The following is an 18,823-nucleotide window of genomic DNA, read 5'->3' as shown; positions in this document are numbered from 1 at the left end:
CAGTCTTGTATTATAGGAAATCTATGCCAAAGGCCACCAGACCCAGTTTTTTATCTTGACTGTAGCTATTACAGCAAGCTTTTCTTTTTTACCTCTTGTTCTAAGCAAACCTGTTTGCTGCATAAAAAGACACATTAATGGTGCCTGCTGTCAGCTCCCTAGCGAGCATAACACTTTATATTTTAAATGGCTCGGTACTTCCTGTACCTTTTGACCTTGTGTCTTCTACGTGTTTTCAAACAGTTTAATTCTTGTTAAAAATTACTCAAAAACATAGGCACTGGGTCAAAAAACATTCTTGTCTTCCAGCAGTAGGCTTATGCAACAAAGTAAGTACGATGGCTCTTCCAGTTGGATAATCGGATTTGTTTCTTTTCTGTTCAGTTTGCTTTTAATTTCCATTAATTTTAGTGGGCCATTTGGTTCTCCAGTACAGATGATCAGGATGCAAAACGCATCTGCTGAATTTGCTTTGATTTTCCTCCTTAGATTAAAACAGGAAGAAGAAGACAAAAAGCATTCACCAGATCCCCAAGAGGTTTTGGGGTTGCAGATGCAAAATTCTCACGCGCGGCAAGTAGATGAGAGTTTAGATGACTACCTTGCACGCCTGATAGAGGAGAGGGATACCTTGCTGAGGACAGGAGTGTATAGCCACGAAGACCACATTGTGAATGAGCTCGATCGCCAGATCAGCGAGGTGCTCACCAAAAGAAGCAGAAGCAAGTACCCAAACTTGCAGAACTGATTTTTGTTTTTCAGTAAAGTAAAGCATGGCTCGGGTCTCTGCAGAGACCCTGATCCCGAAGGACTTGTGTGTATGCTCTGCTTTGTCTTCCAAGACTTAACTGCGACCCTATTCTACTATCTGAGGTCTTTGAGAGAAGAGTATCAGTTGAATTTTTGACCATTTACATGTGTTTGTATATATTTAAATATTTCAATTTTTTATAGGCGATTGAACATTCTACATCTCTTCCTCCCCAGTTGTCTAACTTGTTTTATTTATAGAATCATTTTTAACTCCAGTTCTACATTTCTGTATAGCATTTTTGATTATGCATTTGATAGGTATCTTGCCTGCTTGCTTTTTAATAAAATTATATCAAAGCACAATTTCAATAAAATTGCACAAGGAAAAGGGGCCTGCAATTATCATTTTTAAAATCTAACTTTCATTGTGCTGTGTCACCTTGGAGACTATGTTCAACAAAGTATAGATTATTTTAAATAAACCACTAAAATTGCCGTTCAGTTGGTCAAATATTTAACCATGTTATGTATGATGAAACTTTCTGAGTACATATTTTCAGTTGAATGATGCTTATTAATGACACAGGAGTGCGATCCATCATGCACTGATGCGCCTCTCACCAGCTTACTTTGTACAGCTCCGCAGACATGTTTAGTAGATCTGTGCCCAAGATCTTAAGCATGTGTGTTTCTTCCAATGCACATCTGTCAAAGCAAACTCTACTGTTAAATAAGGCACCTAATTTTAGCACAAAAAACTGGGAAAACTTATTGACTCGAGTATAAGCCGGTTCACCACACAACAAACCTAGTGGTGGTGGCAGCGCCAAAGGAAGAACAAGCAGCCCGAAAGGGCTGCTTTCGGGCTGCTCATTCCTCCACCGGCGCTGCCTGCCTCACTCGAGTAAAAGCCGAGGGGGGCTTTTTCAGCATAAAAAATGTGCTGAAAAAGTCAGCTTATACTCGAGTATATACATAAACGTTTATATTTCTTCAAGAAGTAGATAGCTTTCTGTCAGCTCTAAATCTGAAATCAAGTGATACATCAAAATAGAGCAATTATTAAGTGTTAATAATTTGTTAATAATTTTTTTTTATGTTGCGATGACAGTAAATCGAGTTACACTAAAAAAAAAAAGTATATTCTGTGAAACATACTTAATTGCTCCAATTCAGCATATGAGAAATGACTCATGGAAAGCGGCTTAGACATTGATTCAAGATTAGTGCATGTATTAAGCTGTTCAGATTTCACTTGTTGAAATGCCCATATCTGACAACAAACAAACAAACAAACAAAAATCAGCAACACAGTTCTTCTATTGGGAAAATTCTCTCCACTTCTCAGTTGTTTGTATCTGTATTAGAGACTATATATTGACCTTATCTCTAATGCAGGACTTTATAAGGTTTGTAGCTGTGCAACAAGTGCAAAGTAATTAATGTGAAGCAAATTTCCTTACTAACTTAATCTTTCAAAGGACCAAGATGGGTGGGAGGTTTGTTGATTTGAATATATTATTATTAGTAGTATTAGTATTAATAATAATAATGATAATAATGATTTATTTATACCCCACCCATCTGGCTGGGTTTCCCCAGCCACTCTGGGCGGCTTCCAACAAAAGATTAAAAATACATTAGAACATCAGTACAGTGGAATGTGGCAATACATTAAATAAAGTAATGTGGAAATACATTAAAACATCAGTACAGTGGTACCTCAGGTTAAGAACTTAATTTGTTCTGGAGGTCCATTCTTAACCTGAAACTGTTCTTAACCTGAGGTACCACTTTAGCTAATGGGGCCTCCCGCTGCCGCGCGATTTCTGAGGTAAACCTCTTAACCCAAGGTACTATTTCCGAGTTAGCAGCGTCTGTAACCTGAAGCTTCTGTAACCCAAGGTACCACTGTAATGAAAAACTTCCCTAAACATTATTCAATGTTAATTGTATGTTTATTAAAATGCATACTAGGAACCACTGCTGTTTGTGGCAGGAAAGCAAACAGGAGAGACTTCAATCCCCTCACTATTTACAGCTACCGCCTCCCTCCTGCCAGCTTCGTATCTGCTGAGGCTCTCACCATTAGGCAAGCCAGCCCCAGCTGCTGAGAGCCACAATGTGCCCTTTACACCTGCAGCCAAGCTACATCTTCTGGCTGCAGCAACACCCATAAAGCAGAGGCAACTTTGGAAGATGCACAGGTGAAGATATTGAAAAGCGGAGAATGGACACAGCTGTGGATTCTGAGTTGTAGTTCAGGCGCACTGCATTTTATCTTAAAGAGAAGTTGGTCCAAACTGATTCCCCCCCCCCCAAAAAAAAAAGTAACACAGATTTTTGTTACAGCAAGTCATATGTATGCCTTTTTAAAAATTAAACAATGACATTCTAGCACTGGGAATAATTAATGTCTGCTAAAGCAAAAAAATAACTTGCAAATATTAATTATGGCTGCTTTAGTGCTTCACTAACACGTGACCAGAGGAAATGCCCGATAAATCTGGAATATTCTTTTACAAGAGTGTTAAATTCTGCCAAGCCAAAATAGCTGGTCATAAACTCGGTTGTTGCCTTTCAAACACTAGAGGGGGCCTTAACATTAAATAACAGTGGTTTTTTAAAAACCTGAAGGTGTTTTAATTAAATTCATATTCAAAGGTAAAACATGTAGTGTATATTTTTTTAAAAAAAATAATATTATCCCCTTTGCTTTTCTTACAAAAGTCAGTTATGACCAACTTCTCTTCTGTGCTTTTAAGACAAAATGCAATGCTGCTAAACTGCAAATAATCATCCACAGCTGTGCCCGTTCTCCTACTTCTAAATATATCCACCTGTGTATCTTCCAAACACATCCAGCACCCAGTTCCAAACTTTGACCTCTCTTACTTGAATCTCCTACAAAGAAGGAACGGAAGCTGGGACCAGCCTATCTTCTCTGCCTCCTCCCTGCAACAGGTGAGGCATAAAGAAAATCTTTAATAAAAAGTATTTAAATAATAATTTAAAAAACTGATCCTCTTAGGGGATATGAACTGGTCTTATCCAGGGGAGGGGGAATCGCTATGTAATTTGGGTGAAAATGTTTGGCAATTGCTGGCATGCTTTTGCTAATGGTGGAGAGTTTTGACACAGCACAGTAGCAGTAGTGACTGCTAGCATTCGTAATTATGGTTGTTTTCTTCCTTTGTGTTTGTGTTATCCCAAAAGTAGATATTATTGTTATGACTTCTACATTGTTAAAAATATGTTGGCTATACCTGTTACATTCTGGGCAACCGAACAGCATTGAAATGGAGGAAACGATTTTGTCATGAGACACAAACACACAAATACACACAGATGCACATTTCGATTTTTATCTCCATTGCAAGCAACCAAACTCATACGTGCATGAAGATGTGAAGCAGGCCAAGAAAAATCCTTGTTGTATAAACAGGAGCAACAAAATCTATCTATTTTAGCAAATAAATTGTATTTCAAGACATTGGAACTGGGAATAGTTGCAGAAAAAAATGTTGCTCTGCTAAACAAGACTATCTTACAGCATGTATATTTGTGATGGCTCTGGGGAGAGATCTGAGTAGTTTCTGCCTTGGGTTTAATTTTTATTTGTTTTAGTAACATCTGTACTGTACTTCTTCTAAAAACAATTTCTACCATTATCCTGGGGTTTATTTTATGCTTATTATTTTGCTAGGAAAGGAAAAAACTATGGGTTGGGAATGCTGAGATGAAGGGGTAGTTTCAGAGGAAAACGAGAAGGATAATTTGGGTGGATGTGAAATTTGTGAGATCCCTTAAGAGAGAGGCAGGCTGTTTTACATTAATGTTTCCTTTCCTTTGTTTCTCATTTTCCATTGTTTGATTGTGAACCTTTAGGTCAGCTTCTCTTAGTACGTTGCTCCCGATCCTGCTGCCAGAATTGCCGGTAGGGAGAAATTGCGGTCAGACTAGGGCCTCACATTGGCTCATGCTTTCGGTCTTCCATTTTTCTCCTGCCCAAGTCCTAGTTGAGTGGCCATCACAGGAGCTCTGGGACTTTTGCTCTGAATATCTGATACACAGTTTAGGCATTCATCTCTCCCTAAGGCCAGGAAAGCAGAGAAAGATTGGTAGAGAGATGTAGAAAGATGGGGAGATTTTTTAAAAAAACCCTGCTTTTGGTAGTGTGGGAACCAAGAACGAACAAATGAGAGTTTTAATAGTACTGCAATAGTTTCCATGTCTAAAAGTCGGTGGCAATAAGGTTTGTTTCCAGACCTGTGGTTGGTTAGAGAGATTTCCCTTTCAGACAATCACGGCACCAAAGAAACCATTGGTACCACTTGAAATTATGTACCAAAACTTAATTAAATCGTGATTGTCTTTCATGAAAACTGGTTGTTGGTATAATAGTATCTTACAATGTTCTACAAGTAGATAAATAGGGACCGCTTACTAGCGGGAAGGTAAACGGCGTTCCGTGTGCTGCGCTGGCTCGCCAGATGCAGCTTGTCACGCTGGCCACATGACCCGGAAGTGTCTGCGGACAGCGCTGGCTCCCGGCCTATAGAGTGAGATGAGCGCACAACCCTAGAGTCTGGCAAGACTGGCCCGTACGGGCAGGGGTACCTTTACCTTTACCTTTACAATGTTCTAAGCAATGTTGGCATTGTATTTAGGTGTGCTGTTTTCAGAATACTTGCTTCAACATTATTCTCACTCTGCTGGCATCAAAGAACCATAAGCTGTTGTATGATGAACAAGGATCAGATCCTCATCTAATGAGGTTAAACTTACTGTGACCTGTTTGTATGCATGATCACACTGTCCTTTATTTTATTTAGCTACCACTATTCCTCTGTGATCATGACCTGTCTCTGCTCTTGAATGAGAAGTCCCCAAACTTGCTATTGTTAAAGAGAGAATACTGGAGAATGACGGCAGCCATAAACTTAGATCTCATTTCATTTGCTTCTCTGGCGGGTTGTATTAGTGTTTTCATTAGAAATGTTTTTACAGATGTTGGCTCTCCAGATACGAACTCTCTGTGGTGGAGAGGCGGTCGGGAGTTTGGCATCCAGAACAAAAAAGAAATCTGCTCTGAAAGCCTAATGTATAGAAAAATAATTTACTGTCTTTATGATGTATAAATGTATAGTAACTCTACAGAGGCTTTAAGATAGAGTAATTGAATTCCAGCTAATAATATAGTGATGTTTGCTATTCGTCTTTTTGGAAGAAATATGTCATTCATCATGATAAAGGACTAAAAAAGCACCCATAAATAACACGTTTAGAAAAGTTGTACCCACTAATTTATATATAAATATTTTCTTTTTCATTTGAAATACCTATATTAATGTGTCCATATTTCTAATAGTACGCAATGTTTTGAACCCATGCCCCACCAAGGTGATGACGTACAAGTGTTTAAAGCATTTGAGCCCAGCAGTACTTTTATTTTAAATATATATAGGGATTGCTTTGACTCTGGTGGTTTGGTTTTTTTTAAAAAAATGATCTTAATGAATAATCAAAGTGCAGAAAAATCTCTTAAACTTAGTTTTCTTTGTAAGTTTATAATGCCATTCAAGACTGCTCTAAAATAAGTTTAAAATATGGATGAGCAACAATAAGACAGCATTTTTTAAAGCGCCATAATTTTGAATTCCTTTGTGTCTTACAGTTTGCTCTTTTGTGCTTTTGAACCATGGTGGGTAATTGTTAGGGACGTGGGTGGTGCTGTGGGTTAAACCACAGAGCCTAGGACTTGCCGAGCTCCCGTTGCTCTGTCCCTGCTCCTGGCAACCTAGCAGTTCGAAAGCACGTCAAAGTGCAAGTAGATAAATAGATACTGCTCCGGTGGGAAGGTAAACGGCGTTTCCGTGTGCTGCTCTGGTTCGCCAGAAGCGGCTTAGTCATGCTGGCCACATGACCCGGAAGCTGTACGCTGGCTCCCTCGGCCAATAAAGTGAGATGAGCGCCGCAACCCCAGACTCATCTGTGACTGGACTTAATGGTCAGGGGTCCCTTTACCTTTAACTTTAGGTAATTGTTATTCAAATTGCACTTCTACTTTTCCTAACTGATACAAGAGATGGCTCACATGTCCTTTGGGAGATGGTTCACACGTCCTTTGGAAGTAATACTGTTATAATTCACTCATAACAAATTGGGGAAAACCGTGTCTTAACTTGGGGGTCGGGAACCTGTGGCTCTCAAAAATGTTGCTGGATTCCTACCTCCCATCAGCTCCAGCCAGACAGTCATCAGAGATGATAGGAATTGCAGTGCAGCAACATCTGGAGGACCACAAATTCCTTATATACTGTTTTTAAGTACCATAGAAGTCCTGCAGTCCTATGTGCACTTGCCTAGAGAGTGAGCCCTGTTGAAATCAAGGAGACAGTTCTGCCTTGAAATGTGAAAGATGGACTTGTTCAGCTTCAGCTTAATGAGAAAAATGGCTTGATGTTGAAAGAAAGCTATGAGAATGGCCATTTGAGTGGCTTTTCGGAATTATTTCTACTAGACAGCGTGTAAGATCATCAGTACTCATAGAATAACAAAACCTTTTCTGTTTATATTTTCCTAGCACTTTTGTTTTATCCTTACATTTGAGAAAATTCTAACAGTTGCCTGACCATTTTTGTGTTTGTGAAATTCTGTGTCGCAAAATGACCTGGATTATCACTTTCATTGTGTGATTATTAATTTTTGTAAGCCCCTTTGCGAGTCCCTCGGGGCTATAAAGTGGGGGGGGGGATATAAACATGTTTTCTTGCCTAAGTGCAAAATCCATGCAGCCCTGGACAGTGGTCTGAATTCTCACGATTCAAATATTTCCAGAAGAAAGGGAAGCTATAAACGTTTTTTTAAATGTACCATTGTCCAGAATTGAATCCTGATTGTACATAGTTTATGGCTATGAACATGCCTATAACTTGTATATAGGCCCTCCAGCTGTTTTGGGACTACAATTCCCATCATCCCTGACCACTGGTCCTGTTAGCTAGGGATGATGGGAGTTGTAGTCCCAAAACAGCTGGAGGGCCAAGTTTGGCCATGCCTGAGCTACTTGGTTCTGTTTGTGGCAGCCGGTGCAAGGACTCCTGCCTCCCCACGGCCCAATCTATGCTTCCTGCTAGAAGAAGAAAAAAATACAGAAAATTAAGAGGAGTTGGGCATGGGAATCTAACTTTACTTTATAATAGTTTACTCACCATTGTATGAAGGCTGACTTGTGCTCCTTTGCCTTCCTCTTTTCCCCACCCAAGATAGTTTAACAAGATAATTTGCAGCCTCTTCCAGTCAGAATTATCTTAAATGTGCCTGGAAGTTAGCATAAACACAGGAAAGATCTGCTGGACCACAGAGAAAGAAGCATGACAGGGGGTCCCCTACAGTTATGCTGCAAAGAATGTAAGTCGGTACCCTGTGCTGGTCACAGAAACCTGAAATTTTCCTACTATGTACAGTGGTACCTCGCAAGACGAATGCCTCGCAAGACGAAAAACTCGCAAGACGAAAGAGTTTTTGGTCTTTTGAGTTGCTTCGCGAGATGAATTTCCCTATGGGCTTGCTTCGCAAGACGGAAACGTCTTGCAAGTTTGTTTCCTTTTTCTTAAAACCGTTACAGTAATACAGGGCGCATTGCTTGAAGAGGTGCAGTTGCGACTTGACTTCAGGGAGCAACTCATAGCACGCGGTGTGGTAGCCTTTTTTGAGGTTTTTGAAGATTTTTTTGAAAAAATTGAAACCGTGCTTCGCAAGACGAAAAAACTCGCAAGACGAAAAAACTCGCAGAACGAATTAATTTCGTCTTGCGAGGCACCACTATAATTGATTTTTGTGAAATGAAAAAAATTATATTTGCTGCCTCCAAATAACCAAAGGATGACTTGTTTGTTTGTAGGATGCTGAATGTGTTTGGTTTCTTTTCTCTGAGGGGCTCTGAGGTACCAGGGCCTTCATTATTATATATAGCTCTCTGCTAAAAAAGTACAGTGGCACCTCGGGTTAACATACGCTTCAGGTTACATACGCTTCAGGTTACACACTCCGCTAACCTAGAAATAGTGCTTCAGGTTAAGAACTTTGCTTCAGGATTTGAACAGAAATCGGGCTCCGGCGGTGCGGCGGCAGCAGGAGGCCCCATTAGCTAAAGTGGTGCTTCAGGTTAAGAACAGTTTCAGGTTAAGTATGGACCTCCGGAACGAGGTACCACTCGGGTTAAGTACTTAATTCGTTCCAGAGGTCCATTCTTAACCTGAAACTGTTCTTAACCTGAAGCACCACTTTAACTAATGAGGCCTCCCGCTGCTGCCGCGCCGCCAGTGCACGATTTCTGTTCTCATCCTGAAGCAAAGTTCTTAACCCGAGGTACTATTTCTGGGTTAGCAGAGTCTGTAACCTGAAGCGTATGTAACCCGAGGTACCACTGTAGCTGCTGCTGGTGAAATATTGTTGGCCATTATATCATTCTTAGAGCATCTTCGGATGAACCAGTCCATTGTAAAACAATGGGGGGGGGGAATCTGATGGTGAATCCCAATGAGATTTATTTCAGTGTTGAACTGAACTGTGTAATGTGGAAGATGGACAAAAGAGAGGGGTATGGACTGTCCATTCAAATTGTGGTGTTTTAGGCACATAGGAAACCTGACTTACCATTGGTCCATCTAACTCGGTATTGCTGGCTATGGTGGTCGTTCTATATTTCGGGCAGACTTTCTCCATCTCTATCTGAAGATTCCTTTTTGGTAGCAAAACCTATAGCCCTTTCTTTTTTCATCAAGTTAACAGTGTTTCACTATACAACAGTTCCACTTAAATTTTCAGTAAAATGGCTTGCCCAGTTTAACAAGTTTCCTGGGGAATATCTGAAGCATTTGTGAATTAAAATTCTCCCCCTTTTCAAAAATTTGTGAAGGGTATTGGGAGGGTAGACTGGGACGGATTTAATACCCCATATTTAGTCATTCATTCATTCATTCATCCGTTTTAAAAAGCTGGCTTCTTTTAGTTTCATTTTTGTTATCCTATCTATTTAATGGCTCATAAGCTACAATGTTCGTACCTTATCTTTGTCAGTTAATGTATCTAATTCCACCATTCCCGGAGGGAATAAACCTGAAACTAAAGCCTGCAATATATTATGGAATCAAAAATGCTTATGTAGAACAAACAGAGGATTTAGCTTGGATAAACAGCAGAGAGCCCAATGTCTTTTATGTCCAGAGCTCAGAACTGGAAGACGAAAATGACTATAAATCATTCTGACGAAACAACATAACATAAATGTATGTTTATTTAAAACTTTATACAGTCATTTATCTGGGCTATAGCTCGGGGTTTTTTTTAAAAAAAAGGACTGCTGTTATGAGGCAATGGGGCAAGTAATGATTGAGACACAACTGAGAAGGATGGTCTTCCAGCAAAATTTGCTCATGAGGAAAAGTAAAAGAGCATTGCATAGCTGTAGCCCTTGAATCAAACAGTGAAATAATGGAGCAATAACCTGTCTGTAAAACCTTCTTCCTGTTTCTTTTCAAAATACTGCAGTTATATTATAAGGACCTATTATTACAACATTTTTTCTAAGAGGCAGCAATAATATAGTATGATAATAGTATGATATAGTATGATAATATAGTATGATAATTTCTGCTTTCCAAAAGTTGAGGGGGTGTTTTTGCTGTGAGTTTTTTTGTTTTGTTGTTGTTGTTTTGCTTTTTTAAACATAATGTTTTAATTGGCAGTCTTGGGTGGAGAGTTAAATGTAAATTTAAGTTAAATGTACCACTATTATTTATCATTTTATACATTAACGATTTATCCCCTATATATTAATTTATACCCTATATTAATTTATATCCTAGCTTTCCTCCTGGAAGCTTGAGGTAGTGCCCCCATTTTTATCTTGACAACAACCCTATGAGGTGGTATCATTCAACCCCATAACTGCTTCACTGCCCTGACTCTCCTTCCTGTGGCGTACCGTTAACAATTCCTGTTATTTAGTGTTATATTTTGGGGATAATTTTATTTTACTGCTTTTTATTACTGATTTGTTAGCTGCCTTAAGCCTCTATTAGGGCAGGACAGAAACCTTAAATTAAATAAACCAGCCTTTGTGATTGTCTCTCAAAATTCTTGCCAAGTAGTTCTGTTGTATTCCCACTTTGCAGATGAATTGCTGAAATGAAAAGTCTGACTGGAAGATGGGCTTGTTCAATGTTGTGTAATGCATTCATGTTCAACCAACCCAAGTTCAACCATTTTATTCACCGGGACGCACCACTAATTACTCTTTTTTCTTGCATCTCGGTTCTGTAGGAACATTAGTAAGACCCTTTTCTTTTTTTTTAGGAAAGTTTTTAATGTTTGGCGTTTTATTGTGCTTCTAATATTCTTTCTTTTTTTTTGCTTTATTGAAGATCTCATATAACATATATGGCATATATACTATACATCTTATTGAGTATACAAAAAGATCAACTGTATAAACAAAATCCACATGCAAATAATATTCCACATATTTACCGAACTTAAACTTAAAATTATATTTATAGTATCTCTTGTAGTCTTATCTAATTCCTAACATAAATTACCGGTAAGTGTCTCGCCTGATTAATAACATAGATTAGATTTAAAAAGCTGAAATGAAATTAGACTTCCTATCATTTCCCGGTGTAGTAAGACCCTTTTCTTTGCTGTAATTACCCCAAACTTATTATATTTTGCCCCTACAGGTGTACTAAAAGTGAAGACCAACCAAATGGGAAATTAGCTGTATAAAGTCAGGGCTCTGCTCATTAGATGGAATGGGTTTGAAATGTATGGTAGAATATATGCTCATTCTAACTGCATTATGACTTCTGATACCCAGAGTCCACTGAGGTCAGGGTTTGTCTTGCACCGAGTGATGTAGATAGCATTTCTCCCAGATGATTTAGAGCCAAAATTCAAGCACAGATAAGATCAAAATAAGAAGCTAGAATTCAGTTCCTTCTGGCGCAACTGGTATTTATATTCCTCTATATCGGATCTGAACACCTGACCTTCAATTCAGTCTCACCGAGAACATTCGTTTCATTTTAGCCCTAGCTTTAAATGCTTCCTGGTTTAGGACTTGCTCCAAGAATCACATTTTCAGCTAGGAATGGGAAATAACAGTATCGATAGTGGCGTGTGCTGGCGGAGCCAGGGAGAGCAGACACACTGCTATCAGTGGAGTTAACAATAGTGTCTGGCAAGCTTCAGAGAATGCTAATCTCATTACTGTTCGGGTTTTTCTTCTATGGAACAACATTTAAGGAGGTTGCAGAGATACGAGAACTATTTTGATCCATTTTGCTCACAACACAGCCTAATGGTCCTTCTATTTAAACTCCCTGCTATGTAACACCACTGAAACACATGGGGGTTGGGGTTGCATTATGTACAGGAGCAAGGTGCCTGTTTGGGTCAGATGTAGAACGGTTTCTGTTTTGGTCAGCCTACAAGGAATTTATTGCCCAGCCAGGAATTTAGAATGAAGAGGTTTTATTTGTAGTCTTTGATAGTGTTGAGGGTGGTCTGTTTTCTTTCCTTTTCAAAGCAAGGAAAGCCTTCTATAAGCATAATTTTATTTAGCCAGCTTTACAAAAAAGTATCTTGCAAATTAGGGACAAAGCTGTGATACGAAACCTGCAAGGGAAGGCTTCTGACCGCAACTGACTCTTCTGAATTTATTTATGGGGTTAATGCATTTATATCCTGCTTTACAAGTAACTTTCAAACCAGCTTTCAGGAAAATAAAATGTCGTAAACATAAATGCACACAACACACACACAAATGTATTTATAAAAAAGCAGATATTGATCATGATATGCTTCTTAGAATAATAAAAACTGTTTTTTGCGTCAACTTGAAAATGATGAGGGAGCTTCTCGGGACACAGCTGTGGTGCCACTAGCAAAAAGGCCCCATCCCTGGCATTGTCGGTCAGAAAACAACAACAATGATGACCATCTAAGGCTTCAGCAGGTTCGCATGAGCCAAAGACGAGATAACATAGTCCTAACCCACTCAAACGACTGCATACTGTAGTTTGAATCATTTCCTAGGCAAGGTTTCAAAGTCAAGAATCTAAGGTACCAAAGCTTTGTTGTTCTTTTTATTGAGAGATTTTCATAGATAACAAAGGCGCATATAACGTCTTTGTTTTCAATTCACAAGAGTCCTTTCTACAGGTCAGTTGTGTTCAGTGTGAGTCGCTGCTGTCACAGGCAATTTGAGGTTGCGAGAGAAAGAAGTTGAGAGAGAGGTGGGAAAAAGAAGAGTGAATAACCATCTTTCATTCTTTTGCATGGTGTATATGTGAAGCTTTTATTTGTTTGTTTGCTTTTATTGGCGGTACGAGAGGTTGGAGAGCCCAGAGCTTGGTTAGTTGCATTTGGTGAATTGCAGCGAGTTTTGTATGCATGTATTATTGGGGGGGGGGGTTGCATCAAATTAGCCATATCAATGCATATGCTGTCGGGGACAGGAAGGCTGTTGTCTCGTTGGGATGTATATGTAATAAAGGAGAGCCATACTGGGATGAAGGCATCCTCTTTTCTAGTAAGGCTGTTTGCCATACAGTTTGGTACCAATGGTCCGTATTCACTCCTGACAGGTCCCTCCAGTATTTAGTTATGCTGCTCCTAGCTGCTGAGAGTAAGTGGCTTATGAGTTCTTTGCAATGTGACTATGCGTTGTTCTCTTGGAAGATATTTAATAGGACCAGTTCTGGAGTTGCTTCTAATACCTGTTTTGTTATTTTGCAGTAAGAAATCTTTGCTGTACCCCAAAAGTGATTTTCAGTGGCGATTTAGCACCCCAGAGAGCCTTTATGTCCTCTCTGCTGTACACAGGAGTTTCCTGCCATTGTTTCTGCCCATCATCAAACCTACAAGCAAACAGCTGTCTATGAACCATGCTCCCTGTGTATGGATTAAAGCCCCAGGAGGACCAATTTGCAAATTTATTAAGTTGTTTGTCCCTTCACCCAATCTTTCTGTGTTAAATCAGAATGAAAATGGCAGCATGAGCACAACTTGTAACCCTCATTTAGGGGTGCATCTAATTTGTTTACAAAGTTATTTGTGAAAACTTATGCTTATAAGGATGTAGTCAGAAGAGAAAGCAGTTCTGTAAGCCCTTTCATAGGGCCCTTTCATAAAATCTCAGTGTCCATCTCTGCAAGTATGTGACATGCCTTAGCTAAAGGTTGAGGACCGCTATCCTCAGATTAACATAAATATCAGAATCAACCAGTCAAAAAGGCTGTTTGCTGATCTATTTATTCTTTATAATGCTTCTTATGTGCAACCAAGACCACAAGTAGTATCCTGGTGAGGTTTCCCACACAGCACCCAGGGCAATCCCAGGGGGAAACAGCATGCACCAGCTCATGTTAATCACTTAAGAAGTTATTTGTGATAGGCATTGAAATGTTTAGCTACAGAGAGGACAGCTCATCACAGACAGCTTTGTTACTAATGTATACAAGGGCTGGAATGTCTTCGTGTGTGTGTGTGTGTGTGTGTGTGTGTGTGTGTGTGTGTCAGTCACACACACACAGAGAGAGATCAATTCTTAAGCGAATGTATTATTTGCCCCACAGTTTGGATAGCTTCATCACACCTTAGACCCCTCATAAAAGCACTCTCAGGAGGCTTTAAATTTTATGATCTGAAAAGATAAGTGTCTGAGTGAAGCACAACGTTTATTTTCCAACGGTATCCCTAGATTTGTTGGGTTATGCAAAAGCAGTTGGCCCAAAGACCAGGTGGCTTTTCTTCTCCGTAGTAGCTGGGAGTTTTCACAGGTTTTACAAGAACAGGGCATCCACGGTGTTATTAATTTTACCTCAGCTCTCTTCTTCTGGAAATCACAGCTAAGAATATCTCACGATATGTGGTATTGGCATGCTCTGGTGTCAGGTAGGCATGTCCCTACCTGAAGTTAGTTATGGCATAGGATGGAATCTTCTGCCCGCTTACCTGAACCTTATGGTACTTACTTCTAAGTAGGCATGTATAAGAAAGCAGTGTATTTGCATGAAGTGCCACATTGCCCCAAATAAACAGAACAGGACCCAGTTCCCAGAAATAGTGACCAGTGGGCCATTAGCCTGGCAACTACATGTGTGGAGCACTTCTTGCGTGGCTCTCTGTGTGAACTGGCTTCCCATGCAGTTGATCAAATTTCAACCATGCATGCTGTCGCAGCCCATATGTGAAGGGAGTAAGGGATGCTTTGCTAAATAGCACTGCAGAGCCATTTTATGCAAACAACTTTCCAGTATCCTCAGTTAGAGAAGTGGCTACCCCTGCGCACTGCTGCCTGTGCAGGTCCGTTCTATAGTGGAAAAACATTCTTGCCTCGTTCCCTCTGGTATTATTGTGTCTGTATTGTCTACCTAGGCACCTAGTCTAAACCACTGAGCCTCTTCGGCTTGCCGATCAGAAGGTCAGCGGTTCGAATCCCCATGACGGAGTGAGCTCCCCTTGCTCTGTCTCAGCTGCTGCCAACCTAGCAGTTTAAAAAAACACCAGTGCACGTAAATAAAAAGGTACCACTGTGGCTAGAAGGTAAACGGCATTTCCATGTGCTCCGGTTTCCATCACGGTGTCCCGTTGCTCCAGAAGTGGTTTAGTCCTGCTGGCCACATGACCCGGAAAGGTGTCTGTGGACAAACATCAGCTCCCTTGGCCTGAAAACGAGATGAGCACCACAACCCCATAGTTGCCTTTGACTGGACTTAACCATCCAGGGGTCCTTTACCTTTACCTACCTAGGCTATTCACAACGGGAATCAATCTGAAGAGAACCACTGCAATCAGCTATGCCACCTCCAGCTCCAAATATACATTAATTAATTCATTTCCTCCATTCTGTGGCTATTGATCTAATCTTCCCTTGAAAATAATTAAGAAAAAGAGGTTCCAAAATTTTAGGCAGTGTTTGCACTGAGGAACTTAATTTAGGAAACGTTTTTCAGCATTCTGTTCTAAATAAACATGCTTCCCTGTAAAAGTATTGATTGTCATGCTTTCTTTTGTTGCATAGACTAAGCTGTGTCCCTCTCATGTCTGACTTTTTTCAATATTTGAAAGCCATCCATGCTTCATTAACTTGTAGGTGAAGTAAGCCCAGTTCCTATAGCACTTTCTCTTACCGTCCATGTGCTCTTCAGAGCTCTGGTCTGTAGATCCTTTCCAAGTTGATTGCTATCTTTCTTGAATGATGGCAGCCTGAACCATTTGTTCATTTATTAACAGGATTTATATGTTGCCGCCCAATAACAAAATTATCTGGGCGAATTGCAATATCTCAATATCAACAATGATAACGAGAGAGCAGAATGGGCCTGGGGCAGGGCGTCCCTTTCTGCTGCTTCAGGTGAAACAGGAAAAGCTGCCATTGTTGGTGGTGATTCCAGGTGAGATGGTGCTGATTTGTGGCCAGATATCACCAACATTGCATCACACAAACACACACACACACACACACACACACACACACACACACACACACCTTCAGCTATGTTATACTCAGCATAGACCAGGGGTCAGCAAACTTTTTCAGCAGGGGTTGGTCCACTGTTCCCTTAGACCTTGTGGGGGGCCGGACTATATTTTTTTGGGAGAGGGAAATAATGAATTCCTATGTCCCACAAATAACCCAGAGACGCATTTAAAATAAAAGGACACGTTCTACTCATGTAAAAACACGCTGATTCCCGGACTATCCACTGGCCGGATTGAGAAGGCAATTGGGCCGGATCCGGTCCCCGGGCCTTAGTTTGCCTACTAATGGCATAGACCTACGGTTGGATATCGCCCATGATGATATTGTGCAGATAACACCACTTCAACTTGGGAGATCATTATTTCAGTGACCTAACATTAAGAAGACTAAATGTGTATTAGTGTGGAGCTCCTCTCAGATTCCCTCTAACTTTCACAGTTTCTGAAATATGCATAAGGAGGCAAAATAAACTTTACAGGTGTGAGCAAGAACTTTATTACATTTTGCTTTATTTCCTTGTTAAATGCACCAGTAGCCATTTATTTGGCAAAGTAAAAAAAAAAAAATTGCACCACAGAAGACTCTGCCAAGAGTCTGCTACTTTTCCTCCTCTTCTCATCCTCCCCACCGAAAACTGTTAGCCTTCCTTAAACGCATTAATGAATGTCCTAATGTTTGCCTGTGTGTATCCAGTAATGCCAAAGCTACTGGAATGGCATTTATATTATCCTCCGTCTCCTGTATCTTTCTTAAGGGAGTTTTTATGTGTCACTTGGAAATACTGGATAACACTCTTTATTAGCCTCATGATACTGTAACCCATCAATACCTGTCTAAGCCTGATGAGATCATGCTATGATTGTTAATCAGAGTGAAAGAAAAAGCAGGAGGATGAAAAATACCCTTTAAGGGGAGGGAAATCAATTAAAAACTAGAGGACACAGGTAAATATACTGAATTTTCTGTGTAAGGTAGAAGACAGCTGATTGGTTTTGTGGATAAAATGAAACAGGAGTTTAGCATTGTGTTAGTTCAAGGATACAATGATAGATTGCTTCTGCTACAAAACATGTGATTTTTTTTGTGATAGTGTAACGGGGCTTCTACACCTTCCATCTCTGTGATCCTATTTTTTTTTAACAGAAAAATCATCATGATCTGATCAGTGAAATCTAAGCATGGTTGTGTTTATATTACAGTCCTATCTATCAGCCTTCTAAACTTGCAGTGCAACACTGGTTGTCCTGACTGATGTCTGGGTGTTACCCTGGGTGTTACCATAGGTGCCAACTCCTAGGGACCATGGGGGGGGGCGGTCTTCAGCCCTCCCAGTAAAATATTTGAGGGGGCAATTCCCCCTAAGTTGATGGGCATTGCCATTCAAATGGTGTGTGCACACTGTATCTCGACACTCCAGATTTGCCCTGCTTCTGGTCAGCTTGGCTTGAGTCTTTTTCTCTGCAGGGAAAATATCCTGTTTTGGCTTTTGGAAGATGACCACAAGAAGATCTACAGGTAGTTAGGCAACAAAATTAAAGAGTAGTAACTGATTAAGTTGTGCTCCAGATAAATCCATTTGGCATCCATGAAGTTGGTCTGAATACGGCCTTGTCAAATACCACCCATTAACAGATGATATGGAAAATGAAGCTTTCTCTGCCTATGGTGGTTTTCTTCCATTTGCTCACCTTACAATATGTAGCTCACTTTCAGGAAAGTCTAAAGGGACCGCCAGCAATTCATGCAAGTCAAGTCAAGATGACATCAGACTAATATATTCATAATATGCAACGCCAGGCAGGAAGGCAACATCTAAAATAAATTAGATTAATATGCTGCTTTGGGGCCCTTTTGCAGCTGAACATTGAGAGGAAGTAAGTGCCAGTGATTCCCTTAACATTTGAAGCAACTTAACCCCCTAAATGTGGGCCAGGTATAAATATGACACATCAGCTGTTTGCTAATTGCCTTTATAGATTTAAATCTTGCAATTTACTTGTCAAATGTACACAGGGGAGAGATGCAACTGTTGTGAAGCATGGGCAATCTCAAGGGCCTTTCAAGGCCACCTGCAAGTGTTTTGCTTAAAAGTAATATGGCTCTTGAGTTTTCCATTAACCCAATTTTTATTTCACAATGCGTCTTCTGGGCAAGTCCCTTGTAAAAGTAATTTTTATCTTAAGTTTACCCTTAATCAAGGCCTCTGTAACCTGTAGTAAATGGTGTCAGGAATTGATATCCAAGCAAAAACTTGTGCAAGCTTTCAGGTTTTCAAATGCAAATCCGAAGGGGCTTTTACAAAGGCATCAAATAGAGTCCTGATAGGAATCTCCTGCTTCAAAAAGGATGGTGAGTGCATATCTGAATGTGCACATGAAAAACTAGCAAATTGAGGAAGGCAAAGACCTTTTCCTAAACATTTTAATTGGGGGGCTGTAATTCTCATCCACTCCAGCTGTAAACAATGAGTCTTATATGACAGATACCTGTCATTCATCAGATGGATGGTATATCATG

At 40.1% G+C, this 18,823-nt stretch overlaps 1 protein-coding gene and 1 long non-coding RNA gene across 2 annotated transcripts in view; both read left to right on the top strand.

Annotated features, from left to right (window-relative positions):
• Positions 1 to 1,248, top strand: part of CEP120 (centrosomal protein 120) — a 36,110-nt gene extending 34,862 nt beyond the window's left edge. The window contains exon 20 of the mRNA XM_080972423.1: positions 490 to 1,248. Coding sequence (XP_080828549.1) covers positions 490 to 748 — 259 coding nt within the window. The 3' untranslated portion in view covers positions 749 to 1,248. The remainder of the gene's footprint in view (positions 1 to 489) is intronic.
• LOC308458549 overlaps positions 1 to 18,823 on the top strand; it is a 436,164-nt gene that overhangs the window by 329,866 nt on the left and 87,475 nt on the right. The gene's annotated exons all lie outside the window — the stretch shown is intronic.

This window comes from Podarcis pityusensis (assembly GCF_964106645.2).
Source record: "Podarcis pityusensis genome assembly, chromosome: 11".
NCBI lineage: Eukaryota > Metazoa > Chordata > Lepidosauria > Squamata > Lacertidae > Podarcis > Podarcis pityusensis.
Note: the sequence above shows the minus strand (reverse complement) of the source record. Positions and strands in the feature narration are given on the sequence as shown.